The 16960-nt window shown below is 51.0% G+C and overlaps 1 protein-coding gene across 1 annotated transcript in view; it reads left to right on the top strand.

Moving 5' to 3' along the window:
* Positions 1–16960, top strand: part of NCOR2 (nuclear receptor corepressor 2) — a gene marked incomplete at its 3' end in the record, with an annotated part of 186193 nt that overhangs the window by 74046 nt on the left and 95187 nt on the right. The window contains exons 7-8 of the mRNA XM_009320956.1: positions 211–263; positions 12517–12583. Coding sequence (XP_009319231.1) covers positions 211–263; positions 12517–12583 — 120 coding nt within the window. The remainder of the gene's footprint in view (positions 1–210; positions 264–12516; positions 12584–16960) is intronic.

Genomic DNA, 16960 nt, shown 5'->3' with positions numbered 1-16960 from the left:
GCGGCGCCGCCAGGAGCCAGCACCCTCCAGTATGGCTGAGGAGCGGGGCTGGGGGCGACAGGCGGGCTGGGGGGGGCAGGGACGGGCGCCTGGGCTGGCACAGTTCAGGGAGAGAGGAACCTGCGCCGAGGCGGCGGTGCTTCTGACGGGTTTAAGTTTCTAAATGTCAGACTGTACCATTTATGCCTTCATTTTTCTTATTTATTTCAGCCATTATACAACCAGCCTTCAGACACCAGGCAATACCATGAAAACATTAAAATGTAAGTACGTGGCAATAAAGGCTATTTTAAATGTCAGGTTAGGCATTAGGCTGGAGCGGGAGGGATGCTAGCTCGCTCCCAGACCCCAATTAAAGCTGCTGAGGAATCGCGAGCATCTTTATAGAGCTGGTGTTTCGCTGCTCCGGGTGCCTGAAGCACAAACCAGCTCTAGGAGCAGCTCCAGGAGCCCAGCAGTTGGGAGCTGTAGCTTCAGACAGATGCTGAAGGTGCTGTTTGATTTTCTCAGGGGGGGTGGACATGGGTCCTGGCCGGTCTCTTGGTGTTTTCCCAGAGAGCACGCACTTTGGGTGCTTTCTTCTGTGTTTCACGCATACTGAAGTACAAAATCAGCTGCCAGTGCATGTGTGTCTGTGTTTGCATGTGGGAAAGATGAGGTAAAATGAAAAAGTTGCAATTACAATTAGATTTTCATGAAGCACCTCTTGAATGTCTAATAACAAGTGGTTATTTCAAAGATACTTACTGAGACTTAGCAATCATCTAATTTGACTTATCACCTCAATATACGATTTAATCATCAACCTGCATTTAATAACCACAGTGACTTCCTGAACATAGAAGAAATACAACAGATAATGAGAATAGCGATAATTGTGATTATTGTTGGAAATGTAAATAGTCAAACCAGATCTGAAACTTTTATCTGCCTTGAATGAACCGGTAATTGCTCTGAGCTGCTTGCAGCGTGTCTATTTTGGTATGGGCTCGGTCAGCTGGCGATAATCATCTTTAATAATCTATTAACAAAAGTTAATAATCTTTTGCTTTTCAGCAGTACGTTAATTGATGCCAGGGGGATTATAGGGAAAGTTAATGTACCTCTGCTGTTCTGCTCTGCTGCAGGGGAGCATGGTAGGCGCTGGTTGTGTTTAGGTGCTGTCTGTCCCCAAGGGCTGCGGGGAGGAGGAGGGTTTGGTGACGTGACCCTGCTGCTCGCTGCCCGGCCCCACTCGGTTCCTGCTCCACCCAAGGCTTCCTGTGTCATCCAGGCAATGCACTCGCTGTAAAACATTCAAACCCCAGAGTCACCCCGAGCCCTTCGGCTCCCACAGGGCTCAGCGGGTCCCCGAGCAGCCTCGCTGCCAGCGCTGGGCACTGACACCCTAAAATGCAAGGGTTGTGTTCAGGTACTCGGTGTTGGCCTGGGTGCTGGGAATAAACCCAGGGTGCTGCTGTGTCATGCACCCCTGAGGCAGGGGAGCATCGTCTCCTGGTGGTGGGTGGGGAGGGTGGAGAAGGCTTCTGCGGGGAGGGAAAGCAGACGGAGAAGTCGGTGGGAAACGATTGATTTTCCTGCAGCTGAGAAATCCCAACAGCTTTTTGCTTCCAGACGTCTCCTTTGCACCTTGTGTTGGCAGTGCATTTACCCCTGGTCGTTTGAGCTTGGCAGATATTGCCACCAGTCTTGGGCAAGCACCCCCCAGGATTTTGACACTCGTGTGCTTTGGCCTGGGTCTCCCATCATTTCAGCCCTCTGGTCGTTGTCTTCGGTGGATACGCTGCCTGCGAAGGCAGCTCTGAGGGGCACAGAGGATGCAGTCGTGTGCCCTCCATGCTGGCCACCTCCCCCAGCCCTCACCGCTCAGGTGTGCTTTTCTAGCTGCAAAGATGTAAAAAAAGCAAACAAAACCCAAGCCACCTCCTCCAGTTCACTGATTCAACGCAGGACTAATGAAGTAGGTGGCGATTTTACTCTTGGGAGAGGTGATGATGCCTGGCAGAGGGTCTGTGCTCCCTGCCGGGCTTGCAGGCCCCTGCTTTTGGAAGTCTGTTTTGCTGTCAGTTCAGAGGGTTGACGGCTGATAAACAACCTTGTACAGCATCAAGTGCTGGTCCAAGGACGTGCTCTCCGTGTTGCTGGTTGTGACTCACCCCTGGCACTGATGGCATGTGGCAGTCACCATCTCTCGGGGTCCCCTGACCCCCCCTCTTCTCTTGAAGGGCTCCATGGCCATCACAAGCCAGGCACTGAAGGTGGCAACTTCAAGCTGATAGCTAGTTTTGTCCTTGAAAGAATGCGTTAAAAGTAGATCCAGATACTTCACGGACTCTCCATTCCCCTGCCAATATTTGTGGGTTTGTGATCACATTTTCCTGTGATTTAAACGATTTCCTGTCTTTGGTTGCTGTCTGAAAGACGGGTGCAAACAAGAGGGAACTGACTGCGCAGGTCAGGAGTGAAACCAGTAATGAGACTTGAAGCCCCGTCAAACCAGCTTCCCGTGCCGTCAGAGCTTGTGCTCCTCTCCATCCCTTCCTTTGTAGGCATCCGTAGGGTTATCCCAACCCTCTCGTGTGGCTATAGTGGTGGTGGTGATAGACCAAGGAGAGGTTGGAGCAGGCAGGCTTGGGGTTAATGTTCACTGTGATTAATGCTGCAAAAATATGGGAAGGAAACCACACGTTTTAATGAAAAGCCTCCATCTCCTCCTTCCAGAAACCTCGCAATTAGCTGCCTTCAGCTGGTTATTGATGCCAGCCGAGCGCATTCACAGATCTAGGTCAGCAAAAGGCCCTTGAATGATCTGGGCTCCAGATGTTCGCTGCTTTTGACCATGGGCCTGTCTCAGAGGTCCTGGGGTCTGAACTGCACTTTGCTACTTGTTGATGGACGGGCAGAGAAATCGGCGTGTCCTGTTCTCCCATCTCTTGTGTCCCTGCTGCACGTTAAAGGCCATTTGGATGCTTGGGAGGCAGATACAAAATCAAAATTTCAGTGATTTCTTCCAAACAAATAATTCAGGGGCCTTTGACCAAGATGAAAGGGTATTAAACTTCTCTGTTTTGACCAAGTTATGCTCGGGTGTTCAAATCCTACCTACATCTTCTCCATGGGCTGCATTTGAAGATATTTTTTGTTCTTTCCTTGTTCTTAATATGTTTGTGCCTTTCTGCTCTAAAAGAGCAGCTTCTGCTCCGTAGCCTGGAGGTGGCTGTTTTGGTAGGAGATGGAGTAAATCCTCAGGGTGCTGGGAGACATCAGCCAGACGCATTAGAGCACCAGAAGGACAACTGCCAGGACACCACAGGTTATGTTTTGCCAAGGTGTAATTGGATGCAGATTCTTCTGAACAACTTCACCCTACGCAGATTTAGCCATGATGAAAAAGTCTTTTGGCAGATTGCTGGAAAACCATCTAGGTTGCGGTTCTGTCCACAGAACCTCATTGCATGCTGGCTCTGTTGTGCTAAATAGAAACTGCTCCCACATGAAGCTGGTTTGGAGCCTCATACCTGGGCACAGGAGGATGGCCAGGCTGCTACTATTCACAAATACCTTTTTTCTTTTCCTTAAACATTTCCTAGGGTGGATTTTTTTTCTCAGTTGAATGTTTGCAAGCGTCAGTGCAAAGGCATTTGAATATCACAAAGCCAGGATTCCTCGATTTCTCTACAGCAGTACTCTCCGCCTTGCAACACTAGTTTAATTTTCCTGCTTGTTTGCTTTGCTTTTCAGTTGGGATGAGTCACTTATGCTGATAGAGCTGACTGGGGAGTTACGGGGAGAATTTCTACTCTTACTAAAATGTTACCGGTCTCTTATTTTCATGGAGTTTTACGGCCTGTCTCCTATTCAGTACAGTTAAAATTAATTTCATGCCCCAGTTCATTCCAGTGTTTGCAGCTTCAAAAGCTTTTAAGTCCTATTTAGCTGCCTCGCTGTGCTCTGTTACCCATCTGCTTGCGTCCCTTTGGTTCACCTGCGAGCACAGGCTTCGAGCAAACGTGGTTAATTTTGTACGCTACATCTGCCGTGTGATCTAAGGCACCGCTGAGTGGTTTGTGCCAAAGACTTGACCTACCTTTGATGGGACTGTGTCCTTTCTGTATGAAATACCTGCTTTGTTGGAGGGAAGGGCTCTGCCACTGTCTCATCAAGAAAGAAGAGAGCAAGACGGTGTTTAGTGCCCTCATTTTCATAGGGATGGGGTGAGCTTTGCCCCCATAGCTAGCTTGGCCCTTGCTGTTTTTCAAGGTGTAAATTTTTTGACTTTGCAATGGACTGACAGGTTCCTCCAAGATGCCTTGCAGCCCCGAACACAACTGGAGGCCACTTGAATGATTCTGCATCAGTTGAGGAGGTTGCAAAGACCCCCCCTTTTTTTTTTATTTTGCTGAAATACAGCAACAAATGCAGAGGACGCTTACTTGTGCACCAGTTAAGCACCAGTGCATCTGATCTAGAACTCTTATTTCAGTGTTTTGCCAGCTGGATGTACAAGGATGAGAGCTGCTCTTCCTACCCTGCCATGGTAGTGATTTTGCGTATTTTCCAGACTCCTGGCACCAAAGATATTAACCTTCTTTCCTCGAAGTGTTTGAAAGATGACAAGATGTTGTTCACATGAGCAGGATCAATTACCTGCTGTCTACCTGGAGAGATATTCTCTGAAGTGGCCTTTATCTCTGCGGCAGGAGATTCCTGCTTGGTCAGCCATGAAAAACAGCCCGGCAGGACTCTCCTCCACCCTTTCCCGAAGCAGTCATCTTAAAATCATATTCTGTGGGATTATGTGATGCATAATCATCAAGGTGCAAGGTGCTGTTCACAGGGTTTGCTTTAAACCTTCCCTTCAAGAGTTTCTCCTTGCTTTTACGTTGAAATTTAGAAATGTTGAGGTGAAACCAGGCTGCATCCCCTTGAAATGCTTGGAGAGGTGTCGGGGAACCAGGGTCTGAGTGTACAGTTAAAACAGATCAAGAGCTTGGTGTGATTCTGGTTTTCTTGCATATCCAGATCCAGTGGCAGCAAGGCTGTGTGTACCGTTAATATTTGCACGGCTGGGTTGCTGTCTGCAGCTGGTAGCTTTTGGGGGGGGGGGGGCGAGGACTTTGCCTCTGCAGAATCAAAATCTGAAGTCAGGATTTTCAGAGAGGTTTAGGGGCTTCTGAATATCTTTGTCTTTTCAAAATGCCCCCCTCGCCTCGCCCCTGTCTCCCAAAAGAGCAGAACAGCTTTCTTCTGAAAATCTAACTACTACGGCTTTCCAAATCACTTGTCACTTCGGAAAATTTAAGTCATCTTTTCATTACTGGCTGTTTAGGGGTTTTAGTAGCACTGGATTGCCTCTAAATTCATCGTCAAAGCCTGACATGTAACACAAATGCTCTTCCAAACCCTGTCATTACTAATGCATTCTCTTTCAGGTCTTTTTATTAGTGCTTGTAGACATTTTCCTCATTAGAAATTCACCTAGCAGCTCCCCACTCATCCCATTCAAGGTTTCTCATCTCTTTTATTCTCTATTGGCATGCGCTAGGGCAGAAGTATTATCTTGTGATGAATTACTAAATGATGGAGACACACACTGCAACCTTCTGCTTCTTTCTCTTGCCGGTGAACTGTGAAGAGTTCTAAAGTGTAAACCAGCCAAGTACTGGTTTTGGGTGGACTATCTTGCAACACCTGGGCTTGCAATGTCAGCTTGGGCTTCGAGGGAAGGCAAAGGTGTAGGACAGGCGCCTGACGGGTGGCTAGAAGTGCTTCTGTACTTGCACTTGCCTCATTTTGGTCCTAAGCTCGTAGGTGCTAAAGGGGATGGGCATGAATTTCCCATCTGATGTTAAGAACTGTGGTTATGGATGTAACTGCTGCCCAAGGGAGTCACTTAAGCATCTAGGTGGGAACATCTTCACAAGGAGATAGCACTGCGGGGACCTGGACAGGCTGTGCTGGGGGTCTGGCCAGGGCAGGCTCTGATAACGAGGCACCCATGTTTGCGAAGGCGTCTCCTCCTTGGAGCACAAGCATCCCACTGGCCTCAACATGTGAACCGCCAGGTGAATTAGCAGCAGAAACTTCTTCATGGATTACAGCGATGAATTTGGACCTCCAAAGCTGAATGCATTTTGGACCTGCAGAGGACGTGATTTGAGAAGCTGGGAGACCTCTGGGTAGCTTCTTTCTCTTGAGTGTTGTTTCTGGGCACAAACACAGCCTGCCCGACTGTACATCCAGAGTTACGAACCTCTGCCACTCCGTTCTCAGAGGCACTAATGGTGCTGGGGGTTTAGTCCATCCCAATGCTCAAGGACTCTGGGGTAAATTAACTGAAGATCTGCTTTGCTTTTCTTTGCCAGAAAGTGTTTCTGGATATTGCAAGGAAACTGCTCCGAACAGCTGGCTTTCCAGGAACGTGCCCTGTCTTGGGGTTAATAGGTTACAGTGTATTACCAGCTGGAGCTGTGTGCTCCCGCCATTTCAGAGCAAAGAAAATGAATGAGTGCAATGACCCGTGAACAGGATGACCTGCTCCCTGCCCTCTCCGCAGGACGTCTTGCAGCTAGAGGGGTAGGGAATCAGTGACTGCCCTGAGCTGCAGCTTAGGATCCTGGCATCAGCGATGCATAGGAGCGGGCATACCTGGGGGGACACAACTGTTTCTGTACGCTCTCTGTTGCCTCTTGGCCGGTTTCACCTTGGAGCGTTCTGGCTGCGCTCCTTGGGTCCCGTGGTTTGCAGATCTCCAGTCTCGCTGGCAGCGCTTTGTTTGGCTGGAGTCGCCAGGAGGCTCCTCCGTTTCCGACCCTCACCTGCATGATCAATCTCGCTGTACAATGGCTTTGCCAGCTGCTCGCTGCCTCCTTCCCGTCGCTCTTTGCAGACTTGATCTCTACTTTGTTTGCACTGGCTGTTTGATGAAAGACGTTCCTATGTAATTAAATACCCCTGATTAGTTTTGATCAAATAGCAAACTTCCTTTCATCTCGTCTTGCACCGGCTGAAGGCCTCTGCAGGCGGGCTCGGCCAGGTGTGCTGCGGTGCATCGGCTCTTTGTATCCTTGGGAGTCTTATCCCAGGGCTTTGGCAGCGTCCACACATGTGTACACACCAGCACTGACGCGCATGCGTGCGCGCACATCCTTTTAAGATCGCAGCCTCCGGAGGGATCATAGCCAAGTCATTCATGTGGACCTGAGCCAAGTAACTCAAAAGTCAGAGTTACAGGTTCTCTCCTTGAGGGGCTCCATTGTGAAAGCCAAAAAACAAAAACAACCTTGCGCCAAGCCAGTTAAGGTGGACGTGGCTGCTCCCACAGGGCTCCCCTTGCTTGCTTGGAGTGGGAGGTGTATTTCACTCTGTGGTTTGGAGGCTGGCTCTGAGAACCACGCTCAGGTGTGGGGCTCACCAGTTAGGTCAGTGGGGCTGTAGGATGAGCTATGCAAGGATGAAAAGCTCTTGCAGAATCGCACCCAAAATTATAGATAACATTTGAATCCTGCTTCCTGTGCTGGTGGCAGGTGACAATCAAACATCACGTTTTGAGTTTGGTTTACCTTGTTTAATCTCTGTTTCTTCCTGCTGCCTGCCGGTGCTTGTGGGGAAGTGCTGGGCACTGGTGGGGCTGCCCCAGGCTCCCCACCTGGGTCGTGCCCCATTTCAGGCTGGTACCTGGTACCGGGGCTCTTGCTGCACTCATCCAGTTGATACCTGACCCCCAAAGCAGGTGACCTGCTGCTCCTGGGAGCCTCTGCCACCCCAGACTACAAACAAACGGTGGGCCTCTGATGTGGGGAAAACCCTGAATCGCCCGCAGCCTCTGTGGCAGACTCGGCTTACCCTTGCCCTGCTGGGATGGTGGAAGGAGATCATTGCTGGTTGAGTTCACTGGCAATGAGGACAGAAATCCTCAAGGCATTCACAGAGCAGTTAGAGAGGAGCAGCAGCCCTGGGCTCCCAGCGTGAGGCTGCACGTCCCCGAGCGTGGACGAGAGCTGTTGTTCTGGGGACTGGCTGGCTGGAGGTGACTCCGTGCCTGAGGTCTGCAAAAGCTCAAAGGGTCGATGTCTCTCTGGAGAAGGCTGTGGTGGTTGTGTGACCCGCACTGGCTGAACTCCCCTCTCTGCAAAGGAGCAGAGAAGGTGCAGGAAAAGCTCCTCTGGTGACCAAAAGGCTGGGATAGCTTTTAGCACAGAGAAGGTAACTGGGTGTCATGTCCTCACCTCGGCGGAGAAAAGCTGCCTTCAGAGGGAAGCGTTAGAAATGTATAAAACCGGGACAGCTCTGGAGTAGGTGAGTGGGAAATGCATGGTCACAGTGTCATTGCAGCTGGTGCTGGGGGACGCTACGTGAAGCTGAGAGCCCACCAGAAAGAAGGGCTTTCCCCGTAGGCACACCAGGGAGCTGTGGAGCCCACAGCCGCAGGGAAGGCAGAAACGCAGGTGGGTTCCAGCAGTGATTAGATGAATTGTCGACCACAAGGTTGGGGATGTGCCATCTGGCAGCCCCCAAACGCCAGCTCGCCAGAAGCTGGGTGGGCTCCGTGTCTCGCTGGGTCCATCCCAGCCTGCGTGGGGCACGGCCAAGGACAGGGCAGAGAACTTGCACGTCCTCCTGACCTGGCATGGTGTGTCATGTGCCAGCACAGCAATACTTAAAACTGTCCACAAGAGTCACTGTTGCTTTATCTAAGGAGCCTCTATTCCTTCTGCCTGTGAACTGCCTGATTTCTTCACCCCGTGGAGGTTCAGGGCTCCATCCCTGACGCTTTTCGTGTGCATCAGCAAACCGCAGGCGGGGAGCTGCAAGGATTTGGGCTGCCAAGGAGGAGGACGATGAAGGAGGCTCGGTGCACTGCAAGAATGACCTTTCCCATGTGCTGCTCCACGCTGGTTATTTCTGTGCAAGACTCCCAGCAGACAGCCCTTACCTTCCCCGCCTGTGCCACAGCCGTTGTGCTTGGCTCCGTGATTTGCCCAGGGAGCACAGCGTGTGCTTTGGAGACATGTGGCCCGAATTAACCTCTCTGCAAATGGTTTCTAAGTAACAGCAGTACATGTAGCAAGATAAACTGTGAAGCCTATTTATATTTACCAAGATTGTATTAACCTTTGAAAGGTTGACCTTATGCAAAAAAAAAAAAAAAGATAAAGTGGCAAAAACATTTAGGGCATGAGGGGGTTTTGTTGTTGTTTTTAGTCCTTTCACTCTTTGATTACTTCAGCCTTGGCGGTGGTAAACATACACCGGCTTTCAAAGCATTCCTGATTTTTGCAGCTGCGGAGCCATTAAGTCTTTGCCTGTATTAGCACTTTCAAGGTCAGCCATGATGCAAAACTCAAGGCAACCCATCAGCTGCGTAAGAGCTGCAAATTTTCTTCATTTACTCTTCTGTCTCCTGATAAGTTGTGCGGCAGATCCAGCAGCAGCGTGTCAAAGACCCACATTGCTCCTGGATGTCACCCAGGCTGGCGTGGGGAGGGCAGGGGTTGATTTTGGCTGTTCTGGCCCCAAGGGACAATCCATGACCCCTTGCTGGTGGGCCATCGCACACATGATCATCATTAGCATCACCCCAGTGGTTTCCCAGTGTTAGAGTTTCCATCAGAATTGGAATAAACAAACACAAGGGGAATGTGTCTTTTGGGCACAGTCTCCCGTCGGAGCTTGTTCGCACAGAGCTGAAGCCTTGGAAGGAAATCTGTCTGACGGGGTCTCTGCAGGAGGATTTGCTGCGCGCTGTGGGACCACGCGGCGCTGGAGCTGGTGACGAAAGCTCACTGTGTGCAATGTGAAGGGATGAGGGAGCACGTGAGGATCCGGGGCTCGGTTGGGAGGAGAGCCTGCGGGTGGGCAGAGGAGCGCCTGGTGTGCAGGGCTGGCAAACGGGTGCTGGATGCTGCTGGACCGACCTCGCCTGTGGGTCCAGAGATGGATGCTCTGGAGCATTCGGCACAGCACAGCCCCGCTCCTCGTTTCTTATGCCTCCCTCCCTGCGCAAGTGGGCAGACATCACTGCAGCGCCGTGCCTCAGTTTCCCTAATTTTTAAAGGCAAGTGAATGCTGTTTGCACAGAGGTGAGTGGTGAGGTTTAGCTCAGCCAGTCGCCTGCAACCCTCTTTGAGGCTCCTCGGTGGATGCACCACACAGAAACAAAAGACAGTGACGCTGTGTGATCCAGCCGGGAGAAGCCTTTGGCAGCAATGTTTATTAATATATCTAATGAGGTGGCCTCTCGTCTTTGCAGTGCAGCCCAGAACAACAGCGGGTCCTTTGTAAACATGCTGTCAAAAAAGAGCAAAGGCAGAAAGTGCCCTGTGCATGGATATATTAGATTCCCTCCCCACCCCCACCCCTCCCAAGATCAATGCCACTTTGATTTCTGAAACAGAACCAAAGGACATGGCTTGATATTCAAGCCCTTGCTCAGAAAACCTTTGTGGATCCAAGTGTCTGCTCTGCAGGAGCCTTCAGACCCATCGCTTGGCTGTGCCTTCTGCCAATGCTGGTGCTGCCTGGAATTGGGAGTGCACGGGGATTTGGGGCTGTGTGGCTCGAGTTGGGGATACTGGAGTCTGTTCCCAGCCGGTAGCTGGTGTTTTCCGTTCGTAGGAGGAGTTAGGAGTGCCGCTTGCTAGCACTACCTTGGAAATCAAGGTCTATTTTTGCATCAAAGCGTTCAAGGCAAAGTCAAAGGGAATGAAGATGTAGTGCAGCTCAGGCAGCCGTCAGGGATTCCGTATGTATCCCATACCTCTGGTAACTAATTAAGAGGGGAAAACAGAAGTTACAAAATCCGAATGGTACTATTAGGACCAAGAATCAAGCCCGATGTGTTTCCTCCTTGGTAAACTAAAAAGAGGCCACAAAGCTGCGTGTGGCTGTGCTGTGCTGGAGAAGAAATCATCCCTGTCCCAAATCCTGCTGCCTTTCCTCTAGCAGCCGTACTTGATCTTGGAGGTTGGTGGTTGAAGAGCCCAGGCCTAAGGAATTGCTGTCCTAAATAAACCTGCTGATTATGGGGTGCCAGTATTATGGCAGTGCCCCCAGGCCCTGCTCCGGGTCCCTACGTGCAGGCGGGCTGGCATCCCATGGCACGCTGCCGGAGCAGAGTGCAGCCTTGGCGGTGGGCTGGAGGGACCGGGGGTCCCCAGGGCAGCGCTTGCTGCGGGATCACTGTCGTTCCCCGTATGTGCCAGGGCATGGTTTAGTGGTGTAGCAAGAAGAGAGTTTTAAAAGTGAAAAATTTTTATACTTTCTGCGATGCTCTCCATCCCCAAATTTAGCCAGAACTGCCCCCAGTCCTCTCTCTAAGTGAGCTGGACCCTCTGCCCCTTCCCAAACAATCTTTTGCTGCTGATTAGGTTTAGGGATTTATGAGGGGAGGACGGTGTTTTTTCTCCTCCCCACTAACCAGGCAGGGAGGGGAATGAGGAAGCAGCAAGGGTGTCTTTCCATTCTGCTAAATCCTGCAGAACATGCCTACATGAGACTGTTAAGCTCTTGATCAGTAATTACACACTGCAGCTCTGCCTTTAATCGGGATAAAAGGCTCAAGGAAACTCCTTTGCCCCTGGTCTCTACCTTTTGCCTAGAGGTTTTATTGCTGTGAATATTACTAACAGGACCAACTGCAGGAGCTCAGCTCTCCGGTTCGTGCAGACTCTGGAAGCCCGTGCAGCCTTTCCTGCTGCTTACTGCTTTGGCACTGCTTCTCTTTTGAGCAATTATTTCATGCTGTGTTTAGAAAGTAGAAAGAAGAAGAAACCAGGGGGGTGTCTCGGCAGACGCCGGGTTGGTTGTGGTTGCAGTGGCTAGTTTCTCTCGAGGTCCCAATTCTGCAAGTGGCTGAACTTTCCTGGCTGGTTTGTTTGCAGCTTTGTTAGGCGCAGCTCCAAGAAAGCAAGAGGTTAGGAGATATGTGCTGCGAGCCCTGCTGCAATCCTGCCTCCTTATCAGCGTCTCGGAGCCCGGGTGTGAATAACCCCTTGGGAGTGTGCACTGACAGTTACCTCGCTGCTGGCCCTGGGGACCGGGGCGGCTCAGGGTAGCCTCTGCTCGGGGGGTGCTGGGGGGAGCCACCTTCTGCCACGCAGAGCTTGGCCTGAGCCCCCCAACTCTTGGGGCCCCATTGGGTTTTTGCAGATCAAAATGTAAAAATAATCAAGAATCAGCCTGACCCATTGGTAAACACAGAGCTGAACGTCTGCCCATGTTCAGCGCTGAGCATACGGTAAAGGTTTGCAAATTGGGAGTTTATTAATGTAGTTCTCAACTTTAGTCCCGGTTTTACCAACAGATGTGGGTGAAGTTCCTTGTGTTGGAAGGTTTGTTGGTCTTTCTCTAAAGCTGGCACGAGGTCCCCAGGTAACCGCGTTTGCGGCTCTGAAGTTGATGCAATTCCGAGTTAAGGTGGAAACTGCACTGTGAACTCCTTTGGGAGTGGGAAGAGCCAGGCTTTGGATTTTAGCCGCCTCATTAATCGGATCTCATCTTTTTTTTTCTTTACAGAAACCAGGCAATGCGGAAAAAGTTAATTTTGTACTTTAAGAGGAGAAATCATGCTCGCAAACAGTGGGTAAGTGCTTCCCCTATACCTTAGTTTAGTTGTATAAAGCAGCGTAATTTATTATGTGAGAAAGAAAAGGACGTTTTCCAGCAGAGAAGTGCTGGTGCTCAGTACTTTGCCTGTTGCATTGCTGTGGCATCTCTTATGCTTAAAATAACTTGGATGTAAAGAAGAGGTCCCCGATCCTGCTGCAGGCAGCACCTCCCTCCACAAGTACCCCCTGCAGAGCAAACATGCTGGGTTGGCTTAATCACTGCAGAGCCCTTCATTGATCTCGGAGAGCCTATTCACAGCGTACACGTCTATTTTGTGAGTAATTGAACCCTAAGAGAGGTGTGAAACAAGCTGACTCTGCTTCCGATAAATGGTCTGAAGACTGATCTGACTCTTTCCAGCTGACCACAGAGCGATGGGCTAGGAATTTGTGGTCTAAAACAAAAATCAAGCTCTGCGCCGGTTCATTTCTAGGCAGCTTTGCCTGTGGGATAGTTCCAGTGTCCTTCAAGGAGACAGTTCTTGGTTAGGTAAGGGGGAAGGAGGGGTTTATTATGAGACTTCAGAAGCATTTGTTGCAAGTCCCTAGTAAAGAGGGGAGAAAGGTCAAGTGGGATTTACAAAATTTACGTGTTTTTGGCACTGGCAGTTGCTTGCGGTACTCAACAGCGGGAGCTGGGAGGCGAAACCAGCACAGAAGGGGAAATGCCAGAAACAACCAATGGCCCCACCGGGAAGGTGGATTTTGTGGCGCCTTTCCGTGAAGGGCAATTCAGCTCATGACACCGGGCTTTGCGTTTTATGTGGAAGATGTAAATACCGGTTCCTGATTCGGTGTCTATTCCGGGGCAGGCTCAGGTGCTGGTGTTAGTGTCTTAAGTTGCAAGCGGTACAGGTTTTCTCAGTGTCCTTGGTGCTGGTTTTGGACAGAAATGCTCTGGCTGGGAGGAATTGTTGGAAAAATTCAAACAGTGGGTAAGTGCAAGTGGTTTGAAGGCTCTGCCTTTAAAAGCAGCTTTCAATACAGATATTTCTGAGCCAGTGATCAAATGATTTTCTTACTTATAGTGAATAAAAGCATGTTCCTTTTCTTTCCTGTGCTTTGTTTTTCCCCCCTATGTTTTGTAGCAATCTTCCAAAAGCTACAGATCTTGCACTCCAAAGGGATGGTTGGGTCTCCTGTTTGTGTCCGTGTTTAGTCTTTTCCATGATAAAACTTCTTCCAGGTTTCCAGCAAGGGGCTGCAAAGCTTACACCTTCAGTGCGACCCGGCGTGGCAGTCGGGTTGCCCGGGGCCCCCCGCCTGCCACAGCTGAGGACTTCTGCAGTTGTGGGAAGCGGATTGATATTCCCTTCCTCAAAACAGGGATTGCAAAACATCGTGTGGTTTTATGGGAACCAGAGGGGAACTGCCCAGGAGCTGCTTTCTGGTGGAAATGGCCGGTTACTACGCGAAATCTAGAGTGAGTCGCTCTGTTGTGAATATCGAGGAGCTGGGGGAAAAGGTTTAATTAGGCTGCAAGAGCACAGTTCCTAAAATACGGCTTGCAGTAATGTTGCCTGTCATGCAAAATAGGTGAATTTCTGCCAGCCGGTTTATTCAGTGTCCTTGAAAGGGGATTTTTCAGTTTAGGGAAGCATTTTGCCTATTCTACAAAATAGGCAACATACGGTTGCTGAATTTGCAAAGTGAATACATTTGCTGATTCTGTTTGCAAAATGGGTACGCTTAGCTATTTTTCTGCCTATTTTGTATCAGACCCTATTTTTAGCAAAGCCCATCTATGTGCCTACATTTCTTTCTGGCTTTTTTTACTTTCTGGGGTATTGTCGCTGCCCAGGGCTGGCTGGAGCAGGGTCAGAGCTCAGTCCCTGCAGGGTCCAGCCCTGAGAGCCCCACCAGAGGATCTGCAGGGCTTCTTCCTGCCTCCACCGAGGTTGGCACAGCAGAAGACATTTAATTGCCATCAGAGGGGTGATGCTGCAGAGAGAGAAGGGTAAAGGGAGCTGTTCTGGCTGTGAGAGGTTTATCTCCATCAGCCAGGGAAACAAAACCGTGGGGCTTGCATAGCAATTGGAGTGGTTCCTCCTGTCACCTTCGCTCTTGCCCTCCCCTCCAAAGAGCTGCTCCGCTCCCTGGAGCTGCAAGAGCGTGGGCTTGCGGGAGGGCTCAGGCTTGGCACAGCCTACAAACTGCCTTCAGCTGCTACGGCGGCGTTACTATTCATCCATTTTTAGATACGCATGTCAAGTCCGATTTGCCTCGCCATCACTTACTTCTGTGATTGAGAGGCTGATGGGCTGGTGAGCCCAGCCGGGAAGGGGAGCAGAGGAAGTGCCGATGCTAAAAGCCAGCACAGACGGTTGCTCAGGAATGGACACGCTTGTTTAAGGCTGCTCAGAGGATGCTTGAAGAAGGAATAGACGCTTCTGCTCCTGAAGCACCTGACCGGGAGCTTCTCCTGGTGATTAAGCTGTGAAGATCTAGGGAATGCACAGTGCTATAAGGTGCCTGTAATCTTGGCTTTTGAAGGATGGCAAAAGGTTGCAGGGAGCATGTATCCCAGCTGGACCAAAAAGCGCTAGACAGGGATGCTGCAGACCAACCCTGCTGTGGTGGGGTTTGAAGCTTGCGTGGCAGGGAGGATCTCTTTGCTCCATGGTGGGAAGGGGCTTTAAGAATGCAGGCGCAAGTCAGAAGTGCTCAGCCAGTCTGTAACAGAGATGTGCTCTGGAGGGCCGAGTTGTGTGAGCAGGGAGCTTTGGTACTGCCTGCCCCGCTGCCAGGGTGTGAGCACGCTGCCGGGGAAATCAAGAGCGTGACATTGATGGTTTTTTGCCATCTGCAAATACCAGTTCCTTAAAAAGAGGAATTCTGGATAAAGATTTCATCAAGTTGTCCCAAAGAGTGGAGGAAAAGGAAGAAAAAGAGCTGCCCCACCTGCTGCAAAACAGCCCGGCAGCTGTGCCGGGGCAGTGGCAATGCGGGACCCAGCACCAGCTCATTCCCACAGCGGATGAAAAACCTTTCAAAGTCTCGAAGCTTTACACTAGACCGAGCCTTCATGATGGGCTGTCCCCCAGCCATGCTGCGGGCTGGCACACAGCACGGGGCACCGGCTGCCTCCCGGCGCTGAGGCTTGATAAACTTTGCGGGGTATTTTTAGCCTCTTCCCAAATGCGATGCTCTGAAAGCAGGAGGATGTAGCAGATTTGCTGGCAGGGTGGGAGCTCTCGTTTTCAGGGGGGCTGATAGCATCGCTTCAGGAGGGGTAAAAACGCAGCAGCTGTGATTTCTCCGAGCTGCCGCGGTTTGTTGGCATTACCTATAGCTCCTCGCCCGCAGGACAGGATTCCTCTTGGTGGCTTTTAGGGCATTTTTAGTTTTGTTCTCATTCCTCGCTTTCATCTTATGGCCATTTCCTTTAGCTCCTGCCAAAACCCAAGCATCTCCTGTGCATGTGTGTGGGGCAGGAAAGCCTCTGGCTCCGGGCGTGCAAATGGGAATTAATTTATTTGCCGGGGGGAGTGTTAGTCTGCATCAGCTGCGGGGTTTGATGTGCTTTGTCCACCCCACATTATTGTCGAGGTACCTCCAAAAGGCCCTGGGGATCACAAGACGTGTTGCTGCGCTTGGGTTATGGCCAGGTTCAGGATGGCTGGACCAAACCCACGTGCCAGGATCGGCGTGACGCCGACCGCGGGTTGCTGCGGGTGCCTGGCACCAGTGACGGGCTGCGGAGCTGCCGGTGCTGGGGATCCACGGCATGGCTGACCCGCTTGGCTCAGTGTAACCCAGCTGCCTCCTGACCTGGTGTTTCCATTGGTTTGGGGTTATTTTTACCTCTCCCCATTTTTTTTTTTTTTTGGTGGCTGACAGCCAGTGAGACGAGAGCGGAGCGCATCTGGGAAATCCTACAGCCTCGGACTTCCCTCCGGTCGTGGGGAGGTGATGGCAAGAGATGAGTTTATTTCTTTGAAATCTGGATTCCCCCTGTCTCTGCTGCGGTGCTGAGCGTGGTGCGGAGTGTGCCGGTGCTGAGCCGCCCGTTCTGGAAAGGCGGGGGGGAGACAACAGGAGGCGACCTGGGGTTTGCCATTGATCATTTTGCAGAGTGACACCTGCTTTCGCTTCCTGATTTGGGGCCTAGAAGGCATTTGTTTCACTCAAAATGAAACCTTAAAACCCCCTCTGGTCACCCAGCTGCTTTCACATGAGGCTGGGCTCCATCGCTCCGCTCCTGTCACTCGCTGCAGCCGTCGGGGACCGTGGCCGGGCATGTTCTTGGTGTGGACCTCACCTCTCCGTGGGTGTTCTCCTCCAGCAAGAGAGTGGCTGGAGGAGGGAGGAGCGATTCGGGAGGTGGCGGGGGGAGGCTTATTTGCAAATGA

The sequence above is a fragment of the Pygoscelis adeliae genome, unplaced genomic scaffold, assembly GCF_000699105.1.
Source record: "Pygoscelis adeliae isolate BGI_AS28 unplaced genomic scaffold, ASM69910v1 Scaffold353, whole genome shotgun sequence".
NCBI classification, from domain to species: Eukaryota; Metazoa; Chordata; class Aves; order Sphenisciformes; family Spheniscidae; genus Pygoscelis; species Pygoscelis adeliae.
The sequence above is the reverse complement of the archived record's forward strand: the minus strand, read 5'-3'. Positions and strand labels throughout refer to the sequence as shown.